Raw genomic sequence first — 21,786 nt, 5'->3', positions numbered from 1 at the left:
ATTTTATGGTACATGATTTAATGATTTGAATCTCTATTATCATTCTCACTTGACTTGTATGCATCAGCTCTGATTCACAATGGAAGCATGCCTCGCCCTAAGGTACTGAAAGGTTAGCTGCTGAAGACATAAGAGACGAAATTAGTAGGTCAGTCTATGCTATTTAGACCATACTTCAGGTCCATTTACATATATATTCTATAGCTCAAAGGTCATCTTTTCTTTTACCTAACCGCTGAATAAGGTACATGCATTTTCTATCTTATTTCTTCGGATCGGGGCATGACGAAATGTGCAAGATGGCAAACGGTCATGACGTTGTGAGATACTATGAGTTGTCGAGGTGAGTTAGAGTATCAAGGTAATGTACTTCCTGGACATGACAGACAAAGTTTCCAACGAAGATATAAGTAAAACGTGCCGGCCTTGAGTCTGCCCATTATCACAGAGAGGACTTCACAGTTGTCCAAACATTTCCCTGTTCAGAGATTTGTGTTGGACTTGAGATAGAAAAAGATAACGCTCCATGACAATTAATCTTAGATAACATGACCTCCGCCTGTTCTTGCACGGATTACCCGCTATTATACATTTCTTCTTGAGCAACCCACGGCTTAATTATGCTAGGGGAACGGGAGCAGGGGCTTCGGTGCCAGAAGCCTGTTTTCCGCCGACGGGAGGGAGGAAGATAGGTAGATAAGTAACAACAAGAGCCATAACTGCGCTTCGTTAGACATCGTGTTCGTATTGTAGGATGTATGGTGGAAACATACTTGACATGCCGACAGAAAAGTATCCAGGGGTGGTGGAGTTCTTTTTGGAATCCTCGCTCTCGCCGAGCCAGCTCTGAATGGAGAAAACGACCGAGGCCCTGTTCATATCAAAAGTCGTTAGCAATCCGGCTGCATATCTTGCATGACTTCGTCGTTATCGCGCCATGTCTCCGCGGCCATCAGAAATCAATCAGGCTACATACCATCCCACAAGCTTGTTGCGCGTGAACATGGCCGCCATAGGAAGGGTGGTAGACATTGTGGAGGAGATATCGGTCGACTCGCCCGAGCTCTTAGGCTCTTGGTAAGGTACGACTGTGTCATTAAGTTAGCTTGCCGGTCGCAATTGTGACAATTGCATGACGCTTGAAGTTTGCGCACAGCTTCTCGCCGAGCGTACTAGACGTGGTACTTACTGAGGTCAGTTCTTCTGGGGTCTTTGGGAGGCGACATCTTTGCTGTTGTGGTGATGAGAAGTGGTGCTTGGTCGGTGGTTGTCGCAATTACCTCTTAGCTCGCGCGACCTGTCGAGTCAATTGGACTGGGGTGAGGCTTGCGTTGTGGCGCTTCCTCGAATGGGGTAGCGTGGCGTAGGATTTCGACCTGCCTAAAAGGGAAATGAATATACTATTACCCACACGTTGACTTACAACTTACTATGTACAAGGGCGACAGAGGATCATGATGAAGATTATGTACATAGTAGAAGAGGCTTCCATTTTCTAGTCTTCTAATTGCCATCATACGAAAAGATATGCCGATATAATAATATTTTACGTACAGGGGTCACAACCCTTTGATATCCAGCATAGGCATACATATTATAACACACCAGCAACTTTGACCAGTCCACGACAGTGACAGCTGTTGGTAGACCCTATTTCATGAAACATTATACACCCGCAACACAGACACCATTTCATAAGCTCGTAATGGCAGAGATGAACTTCTTTTACTCCACCCTGATAATAACCTTCCATTGTAATGCGCCGGCTTCGCGAATAGCGCAAGCGAGGCATCCTCTCTTTCGTCGACTGATGATGGCATTCCAGCCTTTTTGAGCACAGAGCGCACGAACCAGAATCTCCATGTCTGAGCCGAATTGTCTTTTCCTGGACTCGAAATGCATTTGTTCCGCGGCAGGGAAACTGCCTCGTCGCTGAACGATATTATATTTTGAGGTTAACCTCTCGATGGTGGGAGATTGAGGCACTTCCGATAAGTTGGTGATGCAGTCAATAACAAGCACCCGATCGCTTCCTAGTCGCGAAGGCGTACGATGGTGAGTTGGAGGGGCCGCAAGAAGCTCTGAAAGCGGGGTGTGTTGACGCTTCAAAAGCTCCGAGATGTGGATGACAGCATAATTATACCATTTGTGTAATGGATGGCCTGAGAATACGTTTAGTTGGGGAATGCAAGCCCTGTAGAGATCATCCATACCTGTGCGATTGGCAGGCCGAGACCCTTGCCCGAACGTGTCAGACCCAGTTACGTCAATTTGTTGGATTGTTGGGCTGGATGGGGATTTAATGAAACGAACTCGATGGGAAGGTGAACACGGGTGCGCTGTTACGAAACTAATATCGTAGGCCAGAGAGAGCGAGAAGTTCTCAGCTGTGAATCCGTCAATGGCCACAGCAAAATTGACAGTGGCTGGTAACGATAGTAATTCAGGATCCTTGTTAGCTGCCCTCGCGGGAAAAACGTTGGTCGGCTCAGATGATACGAGTTCTAGTGATCGGAAAGTAACGCTAATCAACGGAGGAGGCGTCGAGTAGTTGTTTTCGTGAGGGATGATGAAGTCCGCAGGGAAACAAGAGTATTCGTCTGCATCACCAAGGATGGAAGATTCGCGCTCGACTCGCTTCTTTGCCCACAGTCTTGCTTTCTTGCCCAAATGAGCCATATCATCTATTATTTGTTAGTTGGTCTTCATCACTGGCACGCATACAAAACTTACCAGCTACGCTTTCCACCTCAATATTAACCCAGCCTTCGTCAATGCCAAGAGGAAGAATATCACTGGAAACCCATCCCATGCATTCGGCGGAACCTTGGCCTGCTGCAATAACTCGACCCACAATACACGACGTGCTCCAGAAGCTCTTGCCTGAGTATACAAACCCCCCACACAAGTTGGCAAACGAGCCCAAGCGTTCCATGGCTTTGCTGTCGTTCTCGAGTAGTGTGGCCATCAGGAAATGGCACAAGCCATCTCCAGGAAGCATCAGACCATATACATACGATTTTGAAAGCCAGCCAGAAGGATGGAGCGCTGCTGCGAGCTTTCGTCGTTGTGGCCGTGACTTGTCTTTCTGGTCGTACGATCCGAAGTACAGCGATCGCTTGGATCCGTTCGTTTCAGAAGACTTTTTGGCTGGCTTATCAAGAGTAGCTGCAGGAGTCGGTTTTGGCACCAAACCAATGATGGATCGACGTGCATTGTTTGCGATGAGGCCCTCATACGTGTCAATGCCCGGCCAGAGTAGTTTCTTTGCAAAATGAGTGAGCCCATCCACCTGCTGCTGTGGATTACGACCTTTGATAGTATAGCTATGACTGGCCGTCGTTTTATCTTCGTGATGTTGACGGAATGTGAATTTGCTAAAGAGGGAGCCCAGCCAACCTGACGCTGGAGGAGGCGTGGCTGGTTCCCCTGTCTTGGAACCGCTTGAAGGCTGCTCTTCAACTTTTTCAATTTCGATATTGTCAAGCCAGCTTCGTGCAAGATGTAGCGACCATTTGACCATCGGAGTAGCGGCTCGCTCAAAGTGAACAACGTCGATAGGTCGGAACGCCTCGACCCCGTATTCCTCACCCTCCGTGATGGCATCTAGTCGGATGAGAAGTTCAGTAGCGACAAGAATTTGCATGAAGAGCCAATACTTCTCCTCAGCTCGCTCGTTTGCATTGGCTGTGCCGTGAATTGATGAAGTATCCTCCAGTTCATCATTGTCTTCACTTCCCCACAGGATCTGCCCTAGTCTGATCCTCCACTCAACATGGGTGAAGTCGAACCACACATTGGCAGTGCCGAGACACTTGATCAGGGCGTTGATTTGGTTGGCCAAGCTGTAGTGGTCGCGCTTATCGACAACAGAATTGCATGGCCGCATGAAAGAATGAAAGAGGTCCTGGTAAGTCTGGACAGACGTCTTCTTACGAAGATCGTTGACTCGGTACAGTTCAGAATTCCGCCTGAGACGGTCCATCAGTTCAGTCTCGGGAAGGCGACGCAGGTAACCCAATGGGGAAAGCATGCGCTCACGTGCCTCGACGATAGCATGGGCTTTCTTTCCAAGACTGTCGAAACCGAACTGCTCCTCCTCGAGGGCATCGCCAACGGCGAGCTCAAGAGCGGCTGAGAAGCCCATGGTCCCCTTTTCCAGGCCCTGCATACTCAGCATATTAGGACGCTCCCGACAACGGATAAAGAAGTGCGCTTTGCGCGAGTCGACAGCCTTTGCTCGGGCAGCGGCATCCTGGTTAAGGTCCCGAGTTAGGTGAGGCCATGCTGTAAGACCGCTCCATGCTCGGTCTTCGATTTGTACGTGGTCAGTGAGATCACGGATCTCCAATGCCTCATCAAAGGGAAATGCGACACTGGGATTGGGGGCACCAGAGCAATGCCCCTCGCTACGGGCGAAATACTGAGGGGCTCCCGAGAAGAGCTTCTCGATTTCGGACTCGGTGAGAGTAGACATGATTCGATTCAGCTTCAAGACGGGCTTTGGCGGGGGAGAAGTAGCATTTTCCTTGTCGCACAAGGAACCCGGAGTCGGTGGAGGAGGAGGAAGCGGCTTGTTCTGATCCGGAGGTGAACGCGGGGAAATAAGAGCCTGTGGTAAATAGGACGGCGACTGTGACGATGAAGGTGTAGGCGTCAAGGGCGTCTTAGTGTTAGTCTTTGTCTTAGACCTGGTACCCTGGAATATCCCCGTAGGAACTACAGGTGGGGATTTGCGGCGGAAGCCTCGGTCGGGGGGAGCGGCTCGTGGCGGAAGAGAATGCGGGGAGGACGACTTGTTGCTCAAAGGAGAAAGGATGGGAGCGTCGCTCTGTTCTTGTTGCAGCGATGGGACCTAGAGAGTCAGTCAATTGGGTCAGGTGAGCTTCAAAAGGTTGTGGTAGCTGACAAGAGATCAATTGAGAGTATTGATAGAGTACAATGCGAATATATGTAATGTGATATGATTTGCTTGGGAAACAAGATGAATACGATCATGAAGGAAAGAAAAAGAAGAAAGGAAAGAGAGTTGGAAAATTGACATGACATAGCACTATCATGACATCCATCCATACCATCCATCGGCCAAAGGCGCCCCCGAACTGAGCCCATTGAGGGGCCAATTCAGGGCTGTCAATGGACAATGGCATGACCTGACCAACGATCACCATAGCACACGACACTAGGTGGGTTGGCCAGACGCAATGGCCTGATGTCGCAATGTCTCTCAAATGGGTTTCCAATTGGCGACGAAGCGTAGGTATTCATGACGGATGAAATGATACATTGTCGCGGTGGATGTTTCGACGAGCAACAACATTTGAGCATCAAAATTTGACTTACATCGTCATCTACCTTCTCCCCTCTCCCATTGCGATCCCTTACACGATTTTTGGCTCGAGTGATTAAACCTTGAAGTACAAAATCCGGACGCTTGAAGCGACCCCCGATCGATGCAGATGGAACTGTATCTACAGCACCAAACTCTTCAATGGTTTCGTTGTTGTCGTTCTGGTTCTCGTTTTGGATCTCGGCATCATTCTTGATTGGTATGACGCTCGTGCTTCTCCAAGATGCGGCGTGAGACCATTGCCGTCCATGCTGGCGCTTTCTCCTAGGCGTTTTCTCGTGATCATCATTCAGCCCCAATCTGGGCCTGTCTTCTGTTTCTCCCGATATGTTCGCGTCGCTGAAGCTGCCCGTGGCAGATGGCCGTGGCGACGGCCTTGTTTTGGTCAGTGGCATGTTGAGTAGGATGGATCTTTGGCCTTTTTTGCGCAACAAACTCGACGCACTGCGGGCATCCGCCGCCGAAGGGTCGGCTTGGTCTCGACGAGCAGGTCAGCCTGGGGTTTGGCGACTACAGTTACATCAAGGTCACTTTGGATAGAGAGATGAGCCAAGATCCAAACACTCTGCTCAACCAAACCAAGTTCCGTGTTTTCCTAAACGTCACCGCCGTCAGTCACGGTATTCGTTCTAGAGTTGAACAACAATTGCGCTTCAGCATTCACAATTTGTCAGCTGGGATCCGGAGATAGATGGGGGTCTTGATATTTGAGAGACAACACGGCAAAGTGTTGGTCGGAGCCATAGTTGGCATCGTGTCTGTTTTTCTACTCAAGTATGCTTCTTCACCGGTTGGTCCACGTACGTATGCAAGAAAGCACAATGCTTTTCTGGGTATCTTCAACGGTTGTCTCAGGTCTTCGGTAACAGGTAAATGCCCCTCTTTCACCTCTCTCTTGTTCGTGCAACAACAACTCGGTCTCCACGCGCGACGGATATAATTACCAGGCGAGTACAATCCGGAGTGTGGGCCTAGGACCGGGAGGATCATGGGCCGTTACACCTTGGTGTGGATAAAATGGAAGTAGTCTGCTATTTGTATCGATTCGCCGTTGATGTGGGCGAGGACACGGGTGCAGATCCAGCAGCAAGGTCGACATAATATCCATGAACTGGCCTATGGCCTGGGTATATATTATACTTCAGTCTTGGAACAGGCCGCCGTACATTACTGTGTTGCATGATGCCCCCGAACAAAATCGGGTTTCGAGGATCCCGACACCCGCGAGCTTGATGCTTGATCCTTGCTAGTGAAGTTAAACTATCTAACAGTGATGCCAGTGTCATCTGTGGTCGTCCGGATGTACAAGCGTACGTATCGACAAACAGGCTCACTTGTCGTTCTGGAGGAAGCTCGTGAGTTGGTGGGTGACTGGACAGCTTATAATAGTCTTTATTAGGGGACAAACAAACAACCTAGAAGTCCGATCTAGATGGCATAAGCTGACTCGCTAATTTCGTCTCTTATACTACTTCCAGCGGCTAACTTTTCCTGATACCCTGAGGCGAGTAAGTTTGTGGGCCTCTTCCCTGTGGAAATGAAGATGTCAAAGTGGAGGTCGATCCGCCGACGTGTTTCGAAACCGCCGTTGCCAGAAGCGATCCAGGGAAAATTGCGATTCGTGCCAAGGCATCTTGCAGCAATTATTGAATATCGATCAGCTGGGTTCGAAATGCTATTATCGAGAATAGTGCAATAAAGGTTATTGCGTTGCATCGTCGGCGATTATTTGCGCCTGGCAAATTACACCGTTAGTATTAACGTTTTCGACATTTAACTTGTCTACCGTGTATCAGCCCTGCAATAGTGGCAACCTTCTTTCAACGTAGACTGCAACTTGATAGGTAGGTAGTAAAGAACAAGGTTTCTCGTTCTACAAAATCCGTAAACGTGCGCACACAAGGTACGTGCGTACGTGCTATTCTCTCATACAGACTGGTTGGTACGTAGACCGATCCTGCTTGTACATAGTAAATGATAAAGCTCACGTTCGTAACTTGATCCGTCACAAGTGTGGAGTGGAATTGCTGTTCAATTATGTTGGTTGCCGATATCTAAGTGCGATCCTCGATTGTCCTAACCAGCATCAGACCCTTCCGTGCTCTTTGCTAACGATTGCTTTAGCGTTTCCACTTCTGCCACCACCATTTCGTCGTAGCAAACTGTTATTGCGAAACAAGGGGTACAACCTAGCTGTGTTATACTTGCTCAGCCCATTTAATCCCTCGCAACACGCGGCAACTTGCAGCAGCGTTGTTTTCGCCGCCTCTATTGTGCCTGCCGGCCCAGTAAGATTTTGCGTGCGCACCATGATAGCTCCCGGAACAACGGATGCAAGGAATATGAAATCGGGTAGTGGAATGGTCGCGAGGGCGCAAAGTCCAGCTCAAATTGCCAATACTGTTTCCTCTGAGGCACAGCAATGCATGCACCTTGCCTTACCAACCACCAACCAAAGAAAGTTATGGTGAAGATCTCTTGCACTACCTCTCAAGCCCATGAATATACGCAAGATCGGTCAATATTGAGTATTGGGTAGCTTCTGTTTCGTGGTCTGTCGCACGGGGATAGACAGCCGATGAAGCAAACATGCTTTTTTTGATTCAAATGGTCTCTCCCCCCAATCCTTTAGCAGTAACCAACAAGTGATTGGCTCTAGTCCGCTGAATCATTGTTAGACTCAGACAATAATGTTTCGAAGCTCAAGCTGGTGGCGTATCGTGCACAACGACAAGCAGATACTTGGGATCTGGCACGATGACCAATTCCTGTTTCCTTGTCCGCAACCTCAGAAGCTTCACCTCATCCTGACAAGTATCAGCAGTTAAATTCCACTATGCCGAATACCGCTCTCACCTCGCCGTCCAATTCCTGGACTAAATTCTCGGAGCTATTCACATAATTCCAAACGATCGCTGCGAACTGCTCGACTCCTTTGGTTTCGTTTTCTTCCAGCGCAGGAGTTTCATTGGAGAACGTTGTGGCCGTAGATGTAGTCCGAGATTTGGAGGTCTGCAGGGCGTCGACTTGTCCGCTTGTTTTGAGGATTGCACCTGTAGCGCGGTCAAGGACAATGCTAGCTTTCACACCAGGCTTCTTTGATAAACGACCGAGCTTCTCCTCGAGGGCCTCATGCCCGTTGACCTAAGGTTTCGTAAGCCAGATGAAAATTCCCATCAATTAGTGATCAGCATACCAGTGTAGTGTCAGACATTCTAATTGTGGTGTTGAGTGCTGCTTTGGTAGACCTGGCTTATCAGCTCCCGGCGTGGTTAGATAGAGGGCCCGAGGTCGCGGGGCGGCCGCATATTCTGCCATCAAACACCGCCAAAATTTTGAGAACCCCATTAAGGAAAGTAGATCTTATCAGTGGTGATTGAAGAATCTAAATCTCAAAGTGCCAGCGGCATATCAGTATACGATCGTAACCGCCTACTATAACTAATCTACATCCGCTATTGCTGTTTTTCATAGCAAATAAACCGACATCATGGGCTCCAGCAACAAGAAAAAGCGTGAGAAGCAGAAGGACTTCCAAGTATGTATCGACCCTCACTGTCTTGCAGAAACATGAACTCACAAGTATGATGTAGAAACCGAAGTTCAAGGTTGGAAAGGACAAGGCAAAAGCTTCCAACTTCACAGACACGAGTTTCAAGTCCAGAGGTAGTTGAAACGTCACAATATCGGCTTTCTTTCGATCACTAACAAGTCGTAGCGATTGTAATGGGACATCAATCACTGTCAGCAGTTGCCCCCGATGTCGTTCAACAATTCAAGCACAATCTATCACTCGCATCTTCTTCAAAATCTGACAAACAAAGAAGGGAGGCATTGGCGTATCTCACTTCTCAACTCTCTTCAGAACCTCCTATCAACCCTGTAGGAACACATGCAGTGCTTGTTAAGTTGTTACCTTTAATCTCAGATAGCTCGACACCAGTCCGAAGTCAACTTCTCAAACTTTTTAGAGAGCTTCCTTCTGACGAGGTCAGGCACAGCGTAGAGCAAGCCATCATGTTCGTGCGGGCAGGCATGACGCATCTATCAGCAGATATTAGCAACGACTCATTGGGCATGATGGAATGGCTTTTGGATGTGGCAGAGAATGACTTGGTTGTATGCCCTGGTGGTTGGGTCAAGACCTTGAGCAGTTTTTGTGCCATGATGGGATGGGCATTGAAAATTCCAAAAGCCGGATGGTCCTCTGGCACAAAGTCTGGACTCAGCGCCAAGGGTGCTGCAACATATGCCCGCCAGATCGCCACGCTATCTCGGTTTCTGGAAGCCGGCCTTCGACCGGAAGCTGAGATTCCCGAAGATGAGTCAGAGATATGGGACAACTTGTACCGGATACCCCAAGACTCGAATGCTTTCGAATATCTCAACCTATTCGGCAGTAGACGAGACGAAGAAGGGGAAATGTACCCTAGCCGAGACGCGAGACAACGAGTTTTTGAGCGCAGGTTTTTAGAAGCAGTATTGAAGGGTGCGGACCAAGCGAAGAAAGAAGGTGGTGCTACAGGCCGAGCGGCGGCTGGCCTCGACCAAGTGCTCCAGAATGGAATGGGTGAATATGAGAGTTCAACAGCAATGGATACCCAGGATCTCCTGAGCCTTTGGTGAAAGGTTTTTATAGATCCCTAATGATACACAATCGGTTAGACACATTCAGAAAGTCTATGGTATGCTTGCGGGTTGTTGGAATGACGCTTTGTTTGAATGTAATGCGTCCTATGTTTATATGCTCACAGCACCCTCAGAGTTTGTTGCTCGAGTCAAGTTTGTGTGGGATACAAAGTCTACATTAATGGGCTAGGAATGCATCAATTGTGATATCGTTAAACCAGAAGCAGGCAGCCTGCCCTCAATTTAAGCTTGGCAAGATTTGTGGTTCATGTTCTCATACAACCAGGGTCAAGGAGAATGACGACAAGTAGGTTGGTAATATACCTACGATACAGGCGTATGATTATTGGCATAAATAGGATATTGCAGAACAGGGCTCTTCTTGCTTGTCGCAGTGTCACTCCCGACTGTTTCCCCCTGATTTGCAGCAACAACAATCACGTCGTTTATCCCATTTTGAACTCCATACGCTCCCATGGATAGATAAGCCATTGATATCTCTTGCTTTAGTAAACCGAGTCCGAGATTTCTCGGGTGGCTATCTCACGTTCAGGTGCACTTGCCTCCAATTATTATCTCTACAGCTGGCAGCTGGCAGCCGGCTGGCAGATGACTGTAAACGCAGCACGGGCACCTGCCTCGACTGGCAAACAACAATCATCTCATCCCCTCCTCTGTTTTTATTCTTTTCCCCTCCTCTGCAGTGAATCACTCACTGCCTTCACAGCGCGTCGCTAGGCAACACTATAAGTACTCCCCTCCCCTCCTTCCTCCTCTCTCCTTTCCCTCCACCCACACTTCGATCTTTACTCTGCTTTCCATCTTTACTCTGCCTCAACTCGCTTCCTTTGAGCTGAGTCAGAGATAGTTTTTTCTGTCTTCTACTTGAACTAAAAGGTAGAAACTTGTACACCCACTGTTTTCTCAAGAAGCTTTCGCCAGGTACGTTTCTTTTCGCCCGCCTTCCTTTCCCCAGTTTGTTTTTGCCTGTGCATCTGTGCAACCCCTTCGTTTTCCAGCTCACCTCTTTTTGTTCTATCTACGACTTCGTGGTGGAAGGCATATTGACATTTGCTCTTGTAGTGCGTCGTCTCTGTCTCCATCTCGCAAAGGCCTTCTTGCCCTATCAACCCGTCTATTTTTGCCGACACTCACCTTTCAAGTAAGTCTTCTCAGTCCCCTTCAACCATTCTTACTGCATTTATCCCAATACCATCCGATCGGTCAATCTAACCACCGCATCATAGTCTCGAACACGATGTCGGACCCCTGGGGAACTGGCGACATGTCCAAGGCGCTTCCTGCCACTCAGGAGGCTGATGCTTCACCCATCACTGAGCAGAACACCCAGGCTCAGAATGGCGATGCTCAGCCTGAGCCCCCTAAGGGCTATGATGCTTCGCGTGGTCGCTGGACTGAGCCCCAGGCATTCGACTACACGGCTTTGGCCGCTGGTAATGATACCCAGGCTTGGGGCTGCAACGCCCGCGCCTACGCCTGGCAGGACGAGTATGGTGAAGTTGGCCCCCCATGCCCCGAACTTGAGCTCGAGCTTTTCGGCGACCCCAACACTCGTCACGAACGAACGGGGCTTGATTTCTCTCGGTAAGTCGTTACGTCTCCATTCCTTGGGCGAACTAATCATTCCACAGAATTGACAGTATTGAGGTCCAGCAAGAGGGACCAACCAAAATCGACCCCATTGAAAACTTCGACAAAGGTGGCATTCATCCCGCGATGTTGGAGAACATCAAGCTCTGCGGGTATGACAACGCCACTCCAATTCAGAAGTTCACCATCCCATCGATCTTCACTGGCCATGACGTTATCGGAATCGCTCAGACAGGTAGACATGTCTTTTACATGTGTTGAATATTGCTGACCATGTCCCAGGATCTGGCAAGACGGCCGCTTACCTGATCCCCATCCTGAGCAAGCTCATGGGCAAGGCCAAGAAGTTGGCTGCCTTTCGCCCAAATCCTCTCACCTACCGTCCTGGTGTTGACGATGTGACCGCTGAACCACTCGTGTTGATTGTTGTCCCTACTCGAGAGCTTGCTCTTCAGATCTTCAACGAAGCACGAAAGCTCTGCTATCGCACCATGCTACGACCTGGTGTCGTTTATGGTGGTGTGCCTATCAGCGAGCAGGTTGCTTTGCTTAACATGGGCTGCGACGTTCTTGTTGGAACCCCTGGACGTCTTGTCGATTTCATTCAGCGGCCCCGACACCTGACCCTCCGCCGTCTGCGCTATATCGTGATTGACGAAGCAGATGAACTGCTGAACGATGATTGGGCCGAAGAGCTTAATCCCATCCTTTCTGGTGGCGGTAAGTTCAACAGACAAGCTATCAACTCATGGCTAACCAACTCACAGAGCAGGATGAGGGAAACGTCAAGTTCAGTTTGTTTTCGGCTACCTTCCCAAAGGCCGCCCGTGACCTTGCCAAGAACTACCTTGCTGCCTCTCACGTCCGCTTCCGCGTTGGTCGTGCTGGAAGCACTACTGCCAACATCAAGCAGATTGTTCTGCAGGCGGAATCTCAAGAGAAGCGAGAGCTCTTGGTCGGCTTGCTTGAGGAAATGCACGGTATCCGTACCATCATCTTCGTGAACAGCCGTCAGTCCGCCGACAACCTCGATGATTTCCTTTTCAACATGCATTTGCCGGTCACCTCCATGCACAGCGACCGTACTCAACAAGAGCGCGAAGCCGCTATGCGTTCCTTCCGATCGGGTAACGCACCTATCCTCATTGCTACTGGAGTCACTGCGCGTGGCATCGACGTCCAGAACGTCATGCATGTCATCAACTATGACCTGCCTTCTCTTGAGTATGGCGGTATCGAGGAATACACTCACCGCATCGGTATGATCACATTCCTTATTCATATGCAATTACTAACCTGAACAGGTCGAACTGGTCGTATCGGGCATCGAGGCGTAGCCACGTCCTTCTTTTCCGAGCGAGATGAACCCCTTGGCAGCGTTCTCACTCGCACCTTGCTGGAGACTGACCAGGAAATTCCCGATTTCTTGCAGCAGTACGTCCCTGAAGGTGAAGCCCGCGCCAACCTCAAGTTCGAGGCTGATTCGGACTTCGATCCGAACGACTATGCTGGTGCTGGCGATGCTGGCGGCGACGCCTGGGGAGGCGGTGATGGTGATGGCGCTGATCCTGGTGCTGGTGCGAGCGACGCCTGGGGGGGTGGTGGCGACAGCGGCAATGCTAGTGGTGATGCTTGGGGACCCCCTGACGACAAACCTCAGGCTGGTGGCTGGAACGACTCTGCTACTCCTGCCCCCATTGTCGTCGATGCTTGGTAAGTTTTCGGGTTCCACGACAGCGCAGGTGGGCATCTACTAGTTGCTTGCCAGGTCTCTTTGACCGCGAGAAATTCAGGTGAAAAGAATTACAGCTTAGAGTTGGCTGTACGCAAAGGACATTACTGAGATACAAGATGATCTTACCGTCTGGGAGCTCCTAGATTAGTAGATAGATAGCATCTCAACGAATGACAGATTTGCACTCGATGAATTAAATCCACTGCTTGTGAACTCGTGATATCGTAGACACCCACTTGTTCGAACTGGTACATATTCTTCATTATTTAGTTCTGCTCATCAGTCGTGAGATTGTTATCATCCGATTTATTGAAACCATCACCGAACAAAGTTTTGTCTCAAACTTGAGTGATCTGACGTAGCAGACTCGTGCCCGGGTTTTCTACCTCGTCGCCAGTGCTTGGTGTAACACTCTCTAGCTTACATGTTCTGGAGAATCTTGCCAAGACCTTGAAGCTTCCTGATAGGCGCTCCATAGCCCAGCTCGACAACACCTTGAGTAAACTTCCAACTGTCGGGCTGGCTCTTGACAGGATATTGTACAGGAGGTGGGATACCAGTACGAATGCCCAGCCAGCCGAAGCGGTCCTCACAGACAGCCTTCGCGTTACATAGCCCCCGCAGGCCCTCTTCACCTGCAAAACGACCATAACCAGAACCACCGACACCACCAAAAGGGAGTTGGACAGCATAATAAACAGCAAAATCGTTGACAGCGACCATACCGGCGCGAAGTCCCTTAACGATAGGCTGCACGTTGGGGTCACGCTCAGAACCATGGACGGAGGCACCAAGGCCAAAGTTGGGTGCGTTGGCAATAGAGAGGATGTCTTCAGGTGAGGATGACTTTGCGCGGAGAAGAGTGAGAACAGGTGCAAAGCACTCATTTTGTGCAATGCGCATGTCAGGGGTAACGTCTGCGATGAAGGTTGGTTGGAAGTAATGACCGCTAGGATATTCAGGATGATCATAGCGCTTGCCGCCAGCAAGGAGACGAGCGCCTTGTGAAACAGCTTCGGCAATGAGTTCCTCGAGGCGGTCAAAGGAGGCGTCAGATATCATAGCACCAACATCAGCATCGGGACCTAGTCGCAGAGCGTTGACACGGGGAGCAAGCATTTCGACGAGCTTGTCGTGTATAGCGCTAGGGGCAATGACTCGCTCGATACCAATACAGTTCTGGCCAGCAGCTTGGAAGGTTCCACGAAGAATAACTTCAGTAATGCGCTTAAGATCGCCAGAAGCAGAATCCAGAACAATAAAAGGGTCCTTACCGCCGAGTTCAGCAACAACAGGAGTAAGACTCTTTGCTGCGCTTGCGGCAACATGGTGGGCAACAGATTGCGATCCGATGAATGTGATGTGGCTGATACCAGGATGTGAAGTGAGATGGCCAGCTGCCTGGGGCCAACACACAATGGTCTGGACAAGCTGAGGATCGTGCCCATGAGCGATGAGGGCACCACGAGCAATGCTTGTAAAGTACTGGCTAGACCAGGCCGTCTGCTCAGAAACCTTGACAAGAATGCCGTTGCCGGAAAAGAGGGCACTGATTACGGGACCAATGAAGTTGTGGAAAGGGTAGTTCCAGCTGACCAAAGCAGCAACAACACCGAGGGGCTCGTAGTGGACTGTATTGCGCTTGTACATCATGAGAAAGTTGGTAGGACGGCGTGAAGGACGCAATGCCTTTTCTCCGTGGGACAACGTCCACTTGAGCTTCTCGGCTGTAACAAGAATTTCCCCCAGCTGGGCGTCCACCATGGTTTTTCCACTGTCGAGACAAGCAATCCTGACAATCTCCTCAGCATTGTCGAGGACGTGCTGTAACAACGAACGTAGCACAGCACGGCGCTGGTCGAATGTAGTCTCGGCCCATGTCTTTTGCGCGGTGGCGGCAGCAGAAACGGCGCGGTCAATAGCGGCAGGCGTAGAAGGGTTGATGTTTCCTAGGAACTGGCCAGTTGCCGGGGCGTAACATTGGACAGCTGAGCTACCGGAGACCTTGACAGAGGTGACATCGACGGTGGTGTAAGGTTCGGGGACCTTGGGCGAAGGAACAGTGTATTTTCGAGGACGGCTGGTAGCTGCTGAGACGGACGCTGCAGCAATGGCGTTGGTAATGCGGAGGATGAACGTAGCGACGACAATAGCGATGATTGTTGCAGCGGCGGAGAGTGTAGATTGTCTTTGAAGAAGAATATGTTAGCTTAGCCATGTTCAATGGCTGAATAGATTAAACGTACGAGATGTTGTACTCAGTTGCCAAGTCACTGCATCGCCGCCAGACGGCGAGAAGCAGAGGCTCTTGATCCTCCATTGTATGTTCAAGCACGATCAATCTTGTTTACAAATGTAAGAAGGCCCCAGATCGTAGGAATTGGGTGTCTTCTTTATATCATGCCACAACTGGAGTCCACGCGAGTGTCATTTAAAGTGGGAGTTAAGTCACCTATTAGTTGCCCGTACCATATCTAGCTCCAGGGACTTTGTGGAACCCGTTCCTGCCAAGCCTTGACCGATATAGCGTATTCGTACTCGCCCTCCAACCTCAATGAATAGACATATCATATCCCAAATCGAACCATTAACGGAGTCACTTCATGTTGCTGCACCCGATATTCTGGTAATTGAATTGCGTATCGTCTTATTGATTTTCATGTCTGGTTTCCAAAACAATGGAAAACCTGATTATATAACCGCTGCTTATTTACTGTCTCAGAACGTCATCCGCCTCCCTCCCTCTCTTTCTCTCTTTGGCTTCCTGATTTGAATCGTTCCCTGCCCTCTTTCAACTCCTACTTCGCTCGCTTTCTTTTCCCTTCTCAACTCCTGCCACACAATAATGAAATATTCTCGTCAGGGAATGGTTTCGCTGCTCTCCAGCTCTAAAGATGCTAAAAAGAAAAGGAAAAGGGCGGAAAGAAAATCTTCGGCGGAGGAAATAAGACTAAAAGTGATAGTACTGGAAGCCACCAAAAAAACAGTTCATACAAAAAAAGCAAAACTTTCCTTTTGCGTTTCCCCTTTATAACGCCCTGCGTATGTAAAGCAAACCTCCCAGTGTAAATAGTGGGAGGATCAAGAAAAAAGAACTAATTTCGACCTCATTGCCTTCGTTGCGTGCTTCGGCGCATAAACAAATGGACAAAGACCGGGGGGAGCAGCTGATAGATCGCTAATGCAGATCGTACGTGCATCACTGGCCCCATGAAGGCTTGGGATATCAAAAGCAATAAAAGGCGAAGAGAAACAAAGCTCAGAAACTGAGAAGCGCATCCGTGTCATCAGCCATGGTTGGGGAGTATACAGGGAGAACCAAGTAGTGTGTGAATCATCATCCATCTCTTATATGTTGGCACTCTTGGTCAGTGAAAGCCCTCTGAGGCGAGGATGGAAGCGTCCTGCCTGTGATTGACTCGACTCGATTCGTGATAGCCGCGCTGCTGAGGTAAAGTCGTTGCTAGCTTCGAAGCTGGGTCTGACACGGTCCATTGAGGCCCGCATTCGATCGTACGAAGGCCGGGCACGTTCAATCGACGGACGAGCTTGCATGGGTACATCCAGCGAAATACGATGCGCCGTATAATTAGTTGAGTCGCTACCATTCTGGCTGTGCTGGTTATATGTTGTCGTTCTCGTCGCTGTTGAAGGGGGGTAAATAGGTCGCAAGTCCTCGTCAACACTGCCATAAGCAACGTGTTTTGGCATCTTCTTAGACCTCCTGGAGCTCTTGGAAGACTTTGACTTGTCGCTCTTAGTGTCGGCAGTAGGTGGGTCACTTGTCTCGTCTGTTTGGTAAAGGTGGGCGAACTGGCCCATCCTCTCCTGCTCGCGGATGATATCAACATCATAAGGCCAGTAAACCTTCTGGAGAGCCTTTATGGCAAAGCGAGGGAAGAGGCAAATGACAGGCACCAGGAAGAAACACGCCCAGAAGGTTGCCTCTCCATAGACTTGAGCGGCAGTACCGTAGAAGTAAACCGAAGAGGTGAACGAGGTGTAAACTCCAGTCCAGAAGAAGATGAAGACGTCTGAGATGACAACAATAAGCACCATGAGCCAATCCCAACGATAGGTATTGATCAAGATGTACATGTTGATAGTAATAACGGCAGGGTGGGCGACGTAGGCACCAAATCGAAGGCGATCCTCTAGACCAAGGCCATTCATAGTCAAGAAGGTACCAGGCATGAAGAGTAGGTAAGGAATGAAGAAGACCATAATGGACTGGTAAACGCCATCGATCATGTAGAGCCTTGATCATGTTAATATAAAGCAGTACGATAATATTACCAGAGCGTTACTTACCAGAATTTGAGCTGGGTCCACTCCAGTCGCTCAATACCACGTCGGTAGAGCTGAGGAACAGCAAGAGATACCTTATCAGACACGTCCTGATCCAGGACACCCATAATAGCAACAGGAATCGATGTGAAGAAAAGGTTGAACATGAGAATGTATGTGTAGTCGAACAAGTAGGTCATATCCATATCACAATAAATCTCATACCAAAAGATTCCAAAGGTCCAAACCATGTTCTTGTAGAAGAAGTTGCTAATACTTTCAGCAAGACGACGGTAGGACCATCGACCGTGTACAAGCACCAGCCTGGATAGGAACCGGAACTGAGCAATCGCATAATCAGAAGACATGGCAGCCTGACGACCTTCAACACCGGCAATACCGACACCAACGTCGGCCTCCTGGATCATGGCGACATCGTTGGCACCGTCACCAATGGAGAGAGTCATAACATCGAGACCGTTCTTGACCATGGCTACCACAGCAGCCTTTTGAGCGGGACTGACACGGCAACACAGGACTGATTTGCACTGCTTGCAGAGTAAAAGGAATTTCTGTTTCAAGCGGTCATTTAGGACCCATCGGAGAGTGAAACCATCAATGACCAGTCCATGTGTTGGTGCTGGTGGTTCGTGATTCTTCTTAGCGAGAGCGAGATCGTGGTCGTTGCCGGTAATACCAAAGATTTGAAGATTGTCATCGAGAAGCTTTTCTGCCATTTCAAAGAAGGCCTCGTCGGTAATTTCACCAGACTCGTCCTCATCCACCTTCAGATGAATCAACTCCATGTCGTTGTTGAGAAGATTGCATGAGAAACCAATATTGATAGCAGTTTCAACCTTGTCACCGGTAAGAACCCAGAGCTTGATACCAGCGTTACCCAGAAGAGCGATTGTGTCGGGGACTCCATCCTGCAGGCGATCTTCAATAGCTGTGCCACCAACGAGGTAAAGATCTTGTTCGATCAGCTCAGCCACGGTTTCCAGCTTCTCTTCTCGTTCCTCCAATGCGGAGGCGGCTGCGTCATGCTCCTTCTTCCAGACTCGGTAGTCTTGCTCCGTAACTTCCTTCCAGGCTATGCAGAGTGTTCGAAGACCTTCACGAGCAAACATCTCAAGATGTTCCGCGGTGGTCTGTCTGAGCTCTTTCTGCTCCCCACGCTTGAGGCGAGAATAAATGATACTGTCGGCACCCTTGCAAAAGAGGATAATTCGACCATCAGGCATCCTTACGATCGAACTCATTCTCTTTCGACTAGAGTTAAATTCAATGGTGTTCAAAATCTGATAATGGCGGTCCTCGCCCATGACGTTGAGGTTGATCCCTTCACCGGAGCTTCCCAATACAGTAAAGCCCATATCGCGAGCAGTGGCGACCAAAGCTTCTTCGTCAGGGGATTGCGCCTTGAAGATCATCTTTGGAGAGTCGCCGTCCACCTTTTCGGCCATTACGGTATGGCAAAGAGCCAGGGCAAGCATAAAAAACTCATTGGCGTCCTTCTGCGCGGGACCTGATTCACCAGCCAGATCGGATACAAAATCAGGAGCGATGAAAGTTAACGCATCGTCGTGTAGAAACGGGTTATCGTGAATGTTACGCAGACCAGCCAACGCACGAACCTTGGCATCAGCAATCTCAGCACGAACCCGTTCACCTTCCTTCTCAACATCAATGCCGAGTCGCTTTTGCATTCCGGCTTGCGCTTCAGTGTAAGCCTCGCCGTATGGCTGTCCGTTGATCGTCGCTTTCTTGAACTCCATGACGTTCTGTGTCAGGGTACCAGTCTTGTCGGAGAAGATATATTCGATTTGACCAACATCATCCGAGATGTTCCACGACTTGGGAATGCATGGTTGATCGATGGGTTCGTAGTACATCTCCACGTCGTTATAAATAAAGACAGCCTGCAGCGTGCGAACAATTTCCAGTGTAATGTAGAGCGAAATGGGTACCAAATTCTGAAACAGAATAATGGCGGCCCAAAATGTGATGAAACCGCTCATGGCTGGTTTTCCGCCTATGGAACCGAACTCAAAGAAATGGAGGGAAGCATCGGTCTTCGCCCAAGCAACACCGTTTATAATAGCCGCGAGCAAACACATGATGAGCAAAATACCGAAATTGCAAACAACGTTGAAGTTCATCTCCCTAGCGATACGGGCACGCTTACTGGGAGTTATGCCGGCATTCATCATGATCTTTGTGTCATGTCCTGTATAAATAACCACGCCAACGATCCATTCGGTATTCCGGAGGTTACAGCCACGCAGTAGGAGATTGTCGATGGTGATAGGTTCAGTCATATCCTCGGGTTCGTCGTCTAAGTAACCAGGCACGGGTTGTTTCCATTTGATGGCACCATTGTACTTGTAAAGATTAGGCTGAGGACCCTCGCTCTCGACAATGAACTCGGCGCGCTCACAGTCTCTAGCGTGCTTGAGAGATCGACCGCAACGCACAGCCTGGCGAACCTTGAGATTGGTTTCACCATCCAGGTTCTTGGTTTCGACGTAACAAGCTCCGTCAGGATCGGAGGTAGAGAGAATGATGACATCAGCGGGCAGTTCCTCGTCGTTATAGATGCGGACAAAATCGCCGACATTAAGACTTTTCCAAGTATCCTTCTGAAAACGAGCACCAGAGGCAGGGTGATGATAGTTGATAACGTCTGACTTCATCTGCATCAGAGCAGCGGCGCGCTTCGCATCTTGCTCATCTGGCATCTCAAAGTGGGCGTGTGGTGTAGCTTGGGGTGACGGTGATGGAACAGGGGTCATCTGAATGTCCTCTCGGGCAGACATAAAAGACTCCCGTCCAGAGAAAGGCGATGCGATAGACTGGCGCATAGACTGTCTAGTTCGTTGAGTCTCAACCGATGGGCGGGGGGCGTCATTATCAGTCGGTGCCGCCTTGCGCTTCGCTCTTTCTTCCTTCGCCTTTTTGGACCACACCGACTGACAAGCACGCCAAATGGCACCGAAGAATTTGGAGTTTGCCTTTTTGAACTGGCGCCAAGTAGAAACGTCGCCCTCCAAGACGTTGACATTGTTCCAATTTCGGAGTCGGTGCACAGGAGCATTGTTGAGCTCAATGTCGAGAACAGTTCGTCGGTAATCTTCGATGGCATCCTTAATAGCTGTAACTGCAATAATAAAAATCAAAGGCACGGCATTGAGACCTGGGTTGACTCCGCCAAAGATTGGAAAAATCTATACCAAAGGGTTAAAGGTTATTGACAAGGCTACAAGAACATCAAAAGAAATAGTAAACTTACGACCAGAATAACCAAGAACAAGAAAAAAATGTTTGCAACGTTATGGAACTGGAACCACAAGTTCTTTGGAACGAACGATAAAGGGGTGTATTTGGCTGTTCGGATCTTATTTCTCGTAAATGTTTGGCTCGGGGTGCCAGTCTCATCTAGAAGTTCAGCTGGTAGGGGTTGGTTGAAGTACAAGATCCGGTTTTCGTGCTCCTCTTCTTCCTCAGCATGATCCTCATTGTTGGGATTCGCTTCCGGTGGTTGTCCGTCATCACCGGCAGGGTCGGATCCATCAGAAGGGGGGTTCTTTTCGTTGGAACCTGTCTTCTTGTGTCCCATTCGTTCAAGAAGAGAGTTGCGCTTGTTGTTGCTGCTGTTAACACTTTTCCTTTGGGTAGCCCAACGCGATCTTTGAGTAGCGCTCAAATGCTGAGAATCGTCGGGAGCCAAATGACCGTCAGCGGTTGTTGTGGTCATGGTGAAGTCGCGGGCAAGCGCCCGATCGGCCCCTCGATGCCAGCCAGGTTGGGAGAAATGAGCGGAGTGAAATCGGTCGAGGCGAGATACGGATGATAAAATTCGGCACGATCAATATTATATGGCACGTTATGGTGCAGTGCGGTGTCGAAGAGAATGGAGCAGGTGCAATTGAAGCAACGCCAGCTGCTCGTCAAAAGATTATTAATGGCGTCGACGGGATGATTGTTGTGGAAATAAACGGCGTCGCCAGGGCCGTCGGGAAGTCGTCAAGACGATGCAAGAAAGTGAGTGAAGCGGGAACGTGGAGAGTAAAAGTAAGGTTGATGGTGACGAGATGTGAGAAGTCTGGATGGCTGGCTCGGAAGTATGGTACAAGGGGAATTGTGTAAGCAATGTTAGGATCAATGGGGCTCA

The 21,786-nt window shown here is 49.4% G+C and overlaps 6 protein-coding genes across 6 annotated transcripts; 1 reads left to right on the top strand and 5 right to left on the bottom strand.

Annotated features, from left to right (window-relative positions):
• Positions 1 to 618: 618 nt before the first annotated feature.
• On the bottom strand, positions 619 to 1,226 carry FPOAC1_004719 (uncharacterized protein; the record flags this gene model as incomplete). Its single annotated transcript, XM_044849260.1, has 4 exons — positions 619 to 719; positions 774 to 871; positions 977 to 1,088; positions 1,190 to 1,226. 4 exons carry the CDS (start codon positions 1,224 to 1,226, stop codon positions 619 to 621), a joined length of 348 nt encoding a protein of 115 aa, XP_044707970.1.
• Positions 1,227 to 1,725: 499 nt separating this feature from the next.
• On the bottom strand, positions 1,726 to 5,745 carry FPOAC1_004718 (uncharacterized protein; the record flags this gene model as incomplete). The annotated part of the gene is made up of 3 exons (XM_044849259.1): positions 1,726 to 2,684; positions 2,734 to 4,855; positions 5,344 to 5,745. The coding sequence occupies 3 exons, from the start codon at positions 5,743 to 5,745 to the stop codon at positions 1,726 to 1,728; spliced, it is 3,483 nt and encodes a 1,160-aa protein (XP_044707969.1).
• Positions 5,746 to 8,052: 2,307 nt separating this feature from the next.
• FPOAC1_004717 (uncharacterized protein) lies at positions 8,053 to 8,564 on the bottom strand (the record flags this gene model as incomplete). The annotated part of the gene is made up of 3 exons (XM_044849258.1): positions 8,053 to 8,157; positions 8,207 to 8,494; positions 8,547 to 8,564. 3 exons carry the CDS (start codon positions 8,562 to 8,564, stop codon positions 8,053 to 8,055), a joined length of 411 nt encoding a protein of 136 aa, XP_044707968.1.
• A 276-nt stretch (positions 8,565 to 8,840) lies between these two features.
• Positions 8,841 to 13,307, top strand: FPOAC1_004716 (uncharacterized protein; the record flags this gene model as incomplete). The annotated part of the gene is made up of 10 exons (XM_044849257.1): positions 8,841 to 8,888; positions 8,944 to 9,016; positions 9,069 to 9,972; positions 10,912 to 10,921; positions 11,063 to 11,141; positions 11,227 to 11,584; positions 11,632 to 11,825; positions 11,873 to 12,310; positions 12,358 to 12,849; positions 12,895 to 13,307. 10 exons carry the CDS (start codon positions 8,841 to 8,843, stop codon positions 13,305 to 13,307), a joined length of 3,009 nt encoding a protein of 1,002 aa, XP_044707967.1.
• Positions 13,308 to 13,745: 438 nt separating this feature from the next.
• On the bottom strand, positions 13,746 to 15,645 carry FPOAC1_004715 (uncharacterized protein; the record flags this gene model as incomplete). The annotated part of the gene is made up of 2 exons (XM_044849256.1): positions 13,746 to 15,513; positions 15,572 to 15,645. 2 exons carry the CDS (start codon positions 15,643 to 15,645, stop codon positions 13,746 to 13,748), a joined length of 1,842 nt encoding a protein of 613 aa, XP_044707966.1.
• A 1,028-nt stretch (positions 15,646 to 16,673) lies between these two features.
• FPOAC1_004714 (uncharacterized protein) lies at positions 16,674 to 21,369 on the bottom strand (the record flags this gene model as incomplete). Its single annotated transcript, XM_044849255.1, has 3 exons — positions 16,674 to 17,583; positions 17,637 to 20,839; positions 20,905 to 21,369. The coding sequence occupies 3 exons, from the start codon at positions 21,367 to 21,369 to the stop codon at positions 16,674 to 16,676; spliced, it is 4,578 nt and encodes a 1,525-aa protein (XP_044707965.1).
• Positions 21,370 to 21,786: the final 417 nt, after the last annotated feature.

This window comes from Fusarium poae, chromosome 2, assembly GCF_019609905.1.
Source record: "Fusarium poae strain DAOMC 252244 chromosome 2, whole genome shotgun sequence".
Lineage (NCBI taxonomy): Eukaryota > Fungi > Ascomycota > Sordariomycetes > Hypocreales > Nectriaceae > Fusarium > Fusarium poae.
This window is presented reverse-complemented; position numbering and strand designations above follow the sequence as displayed.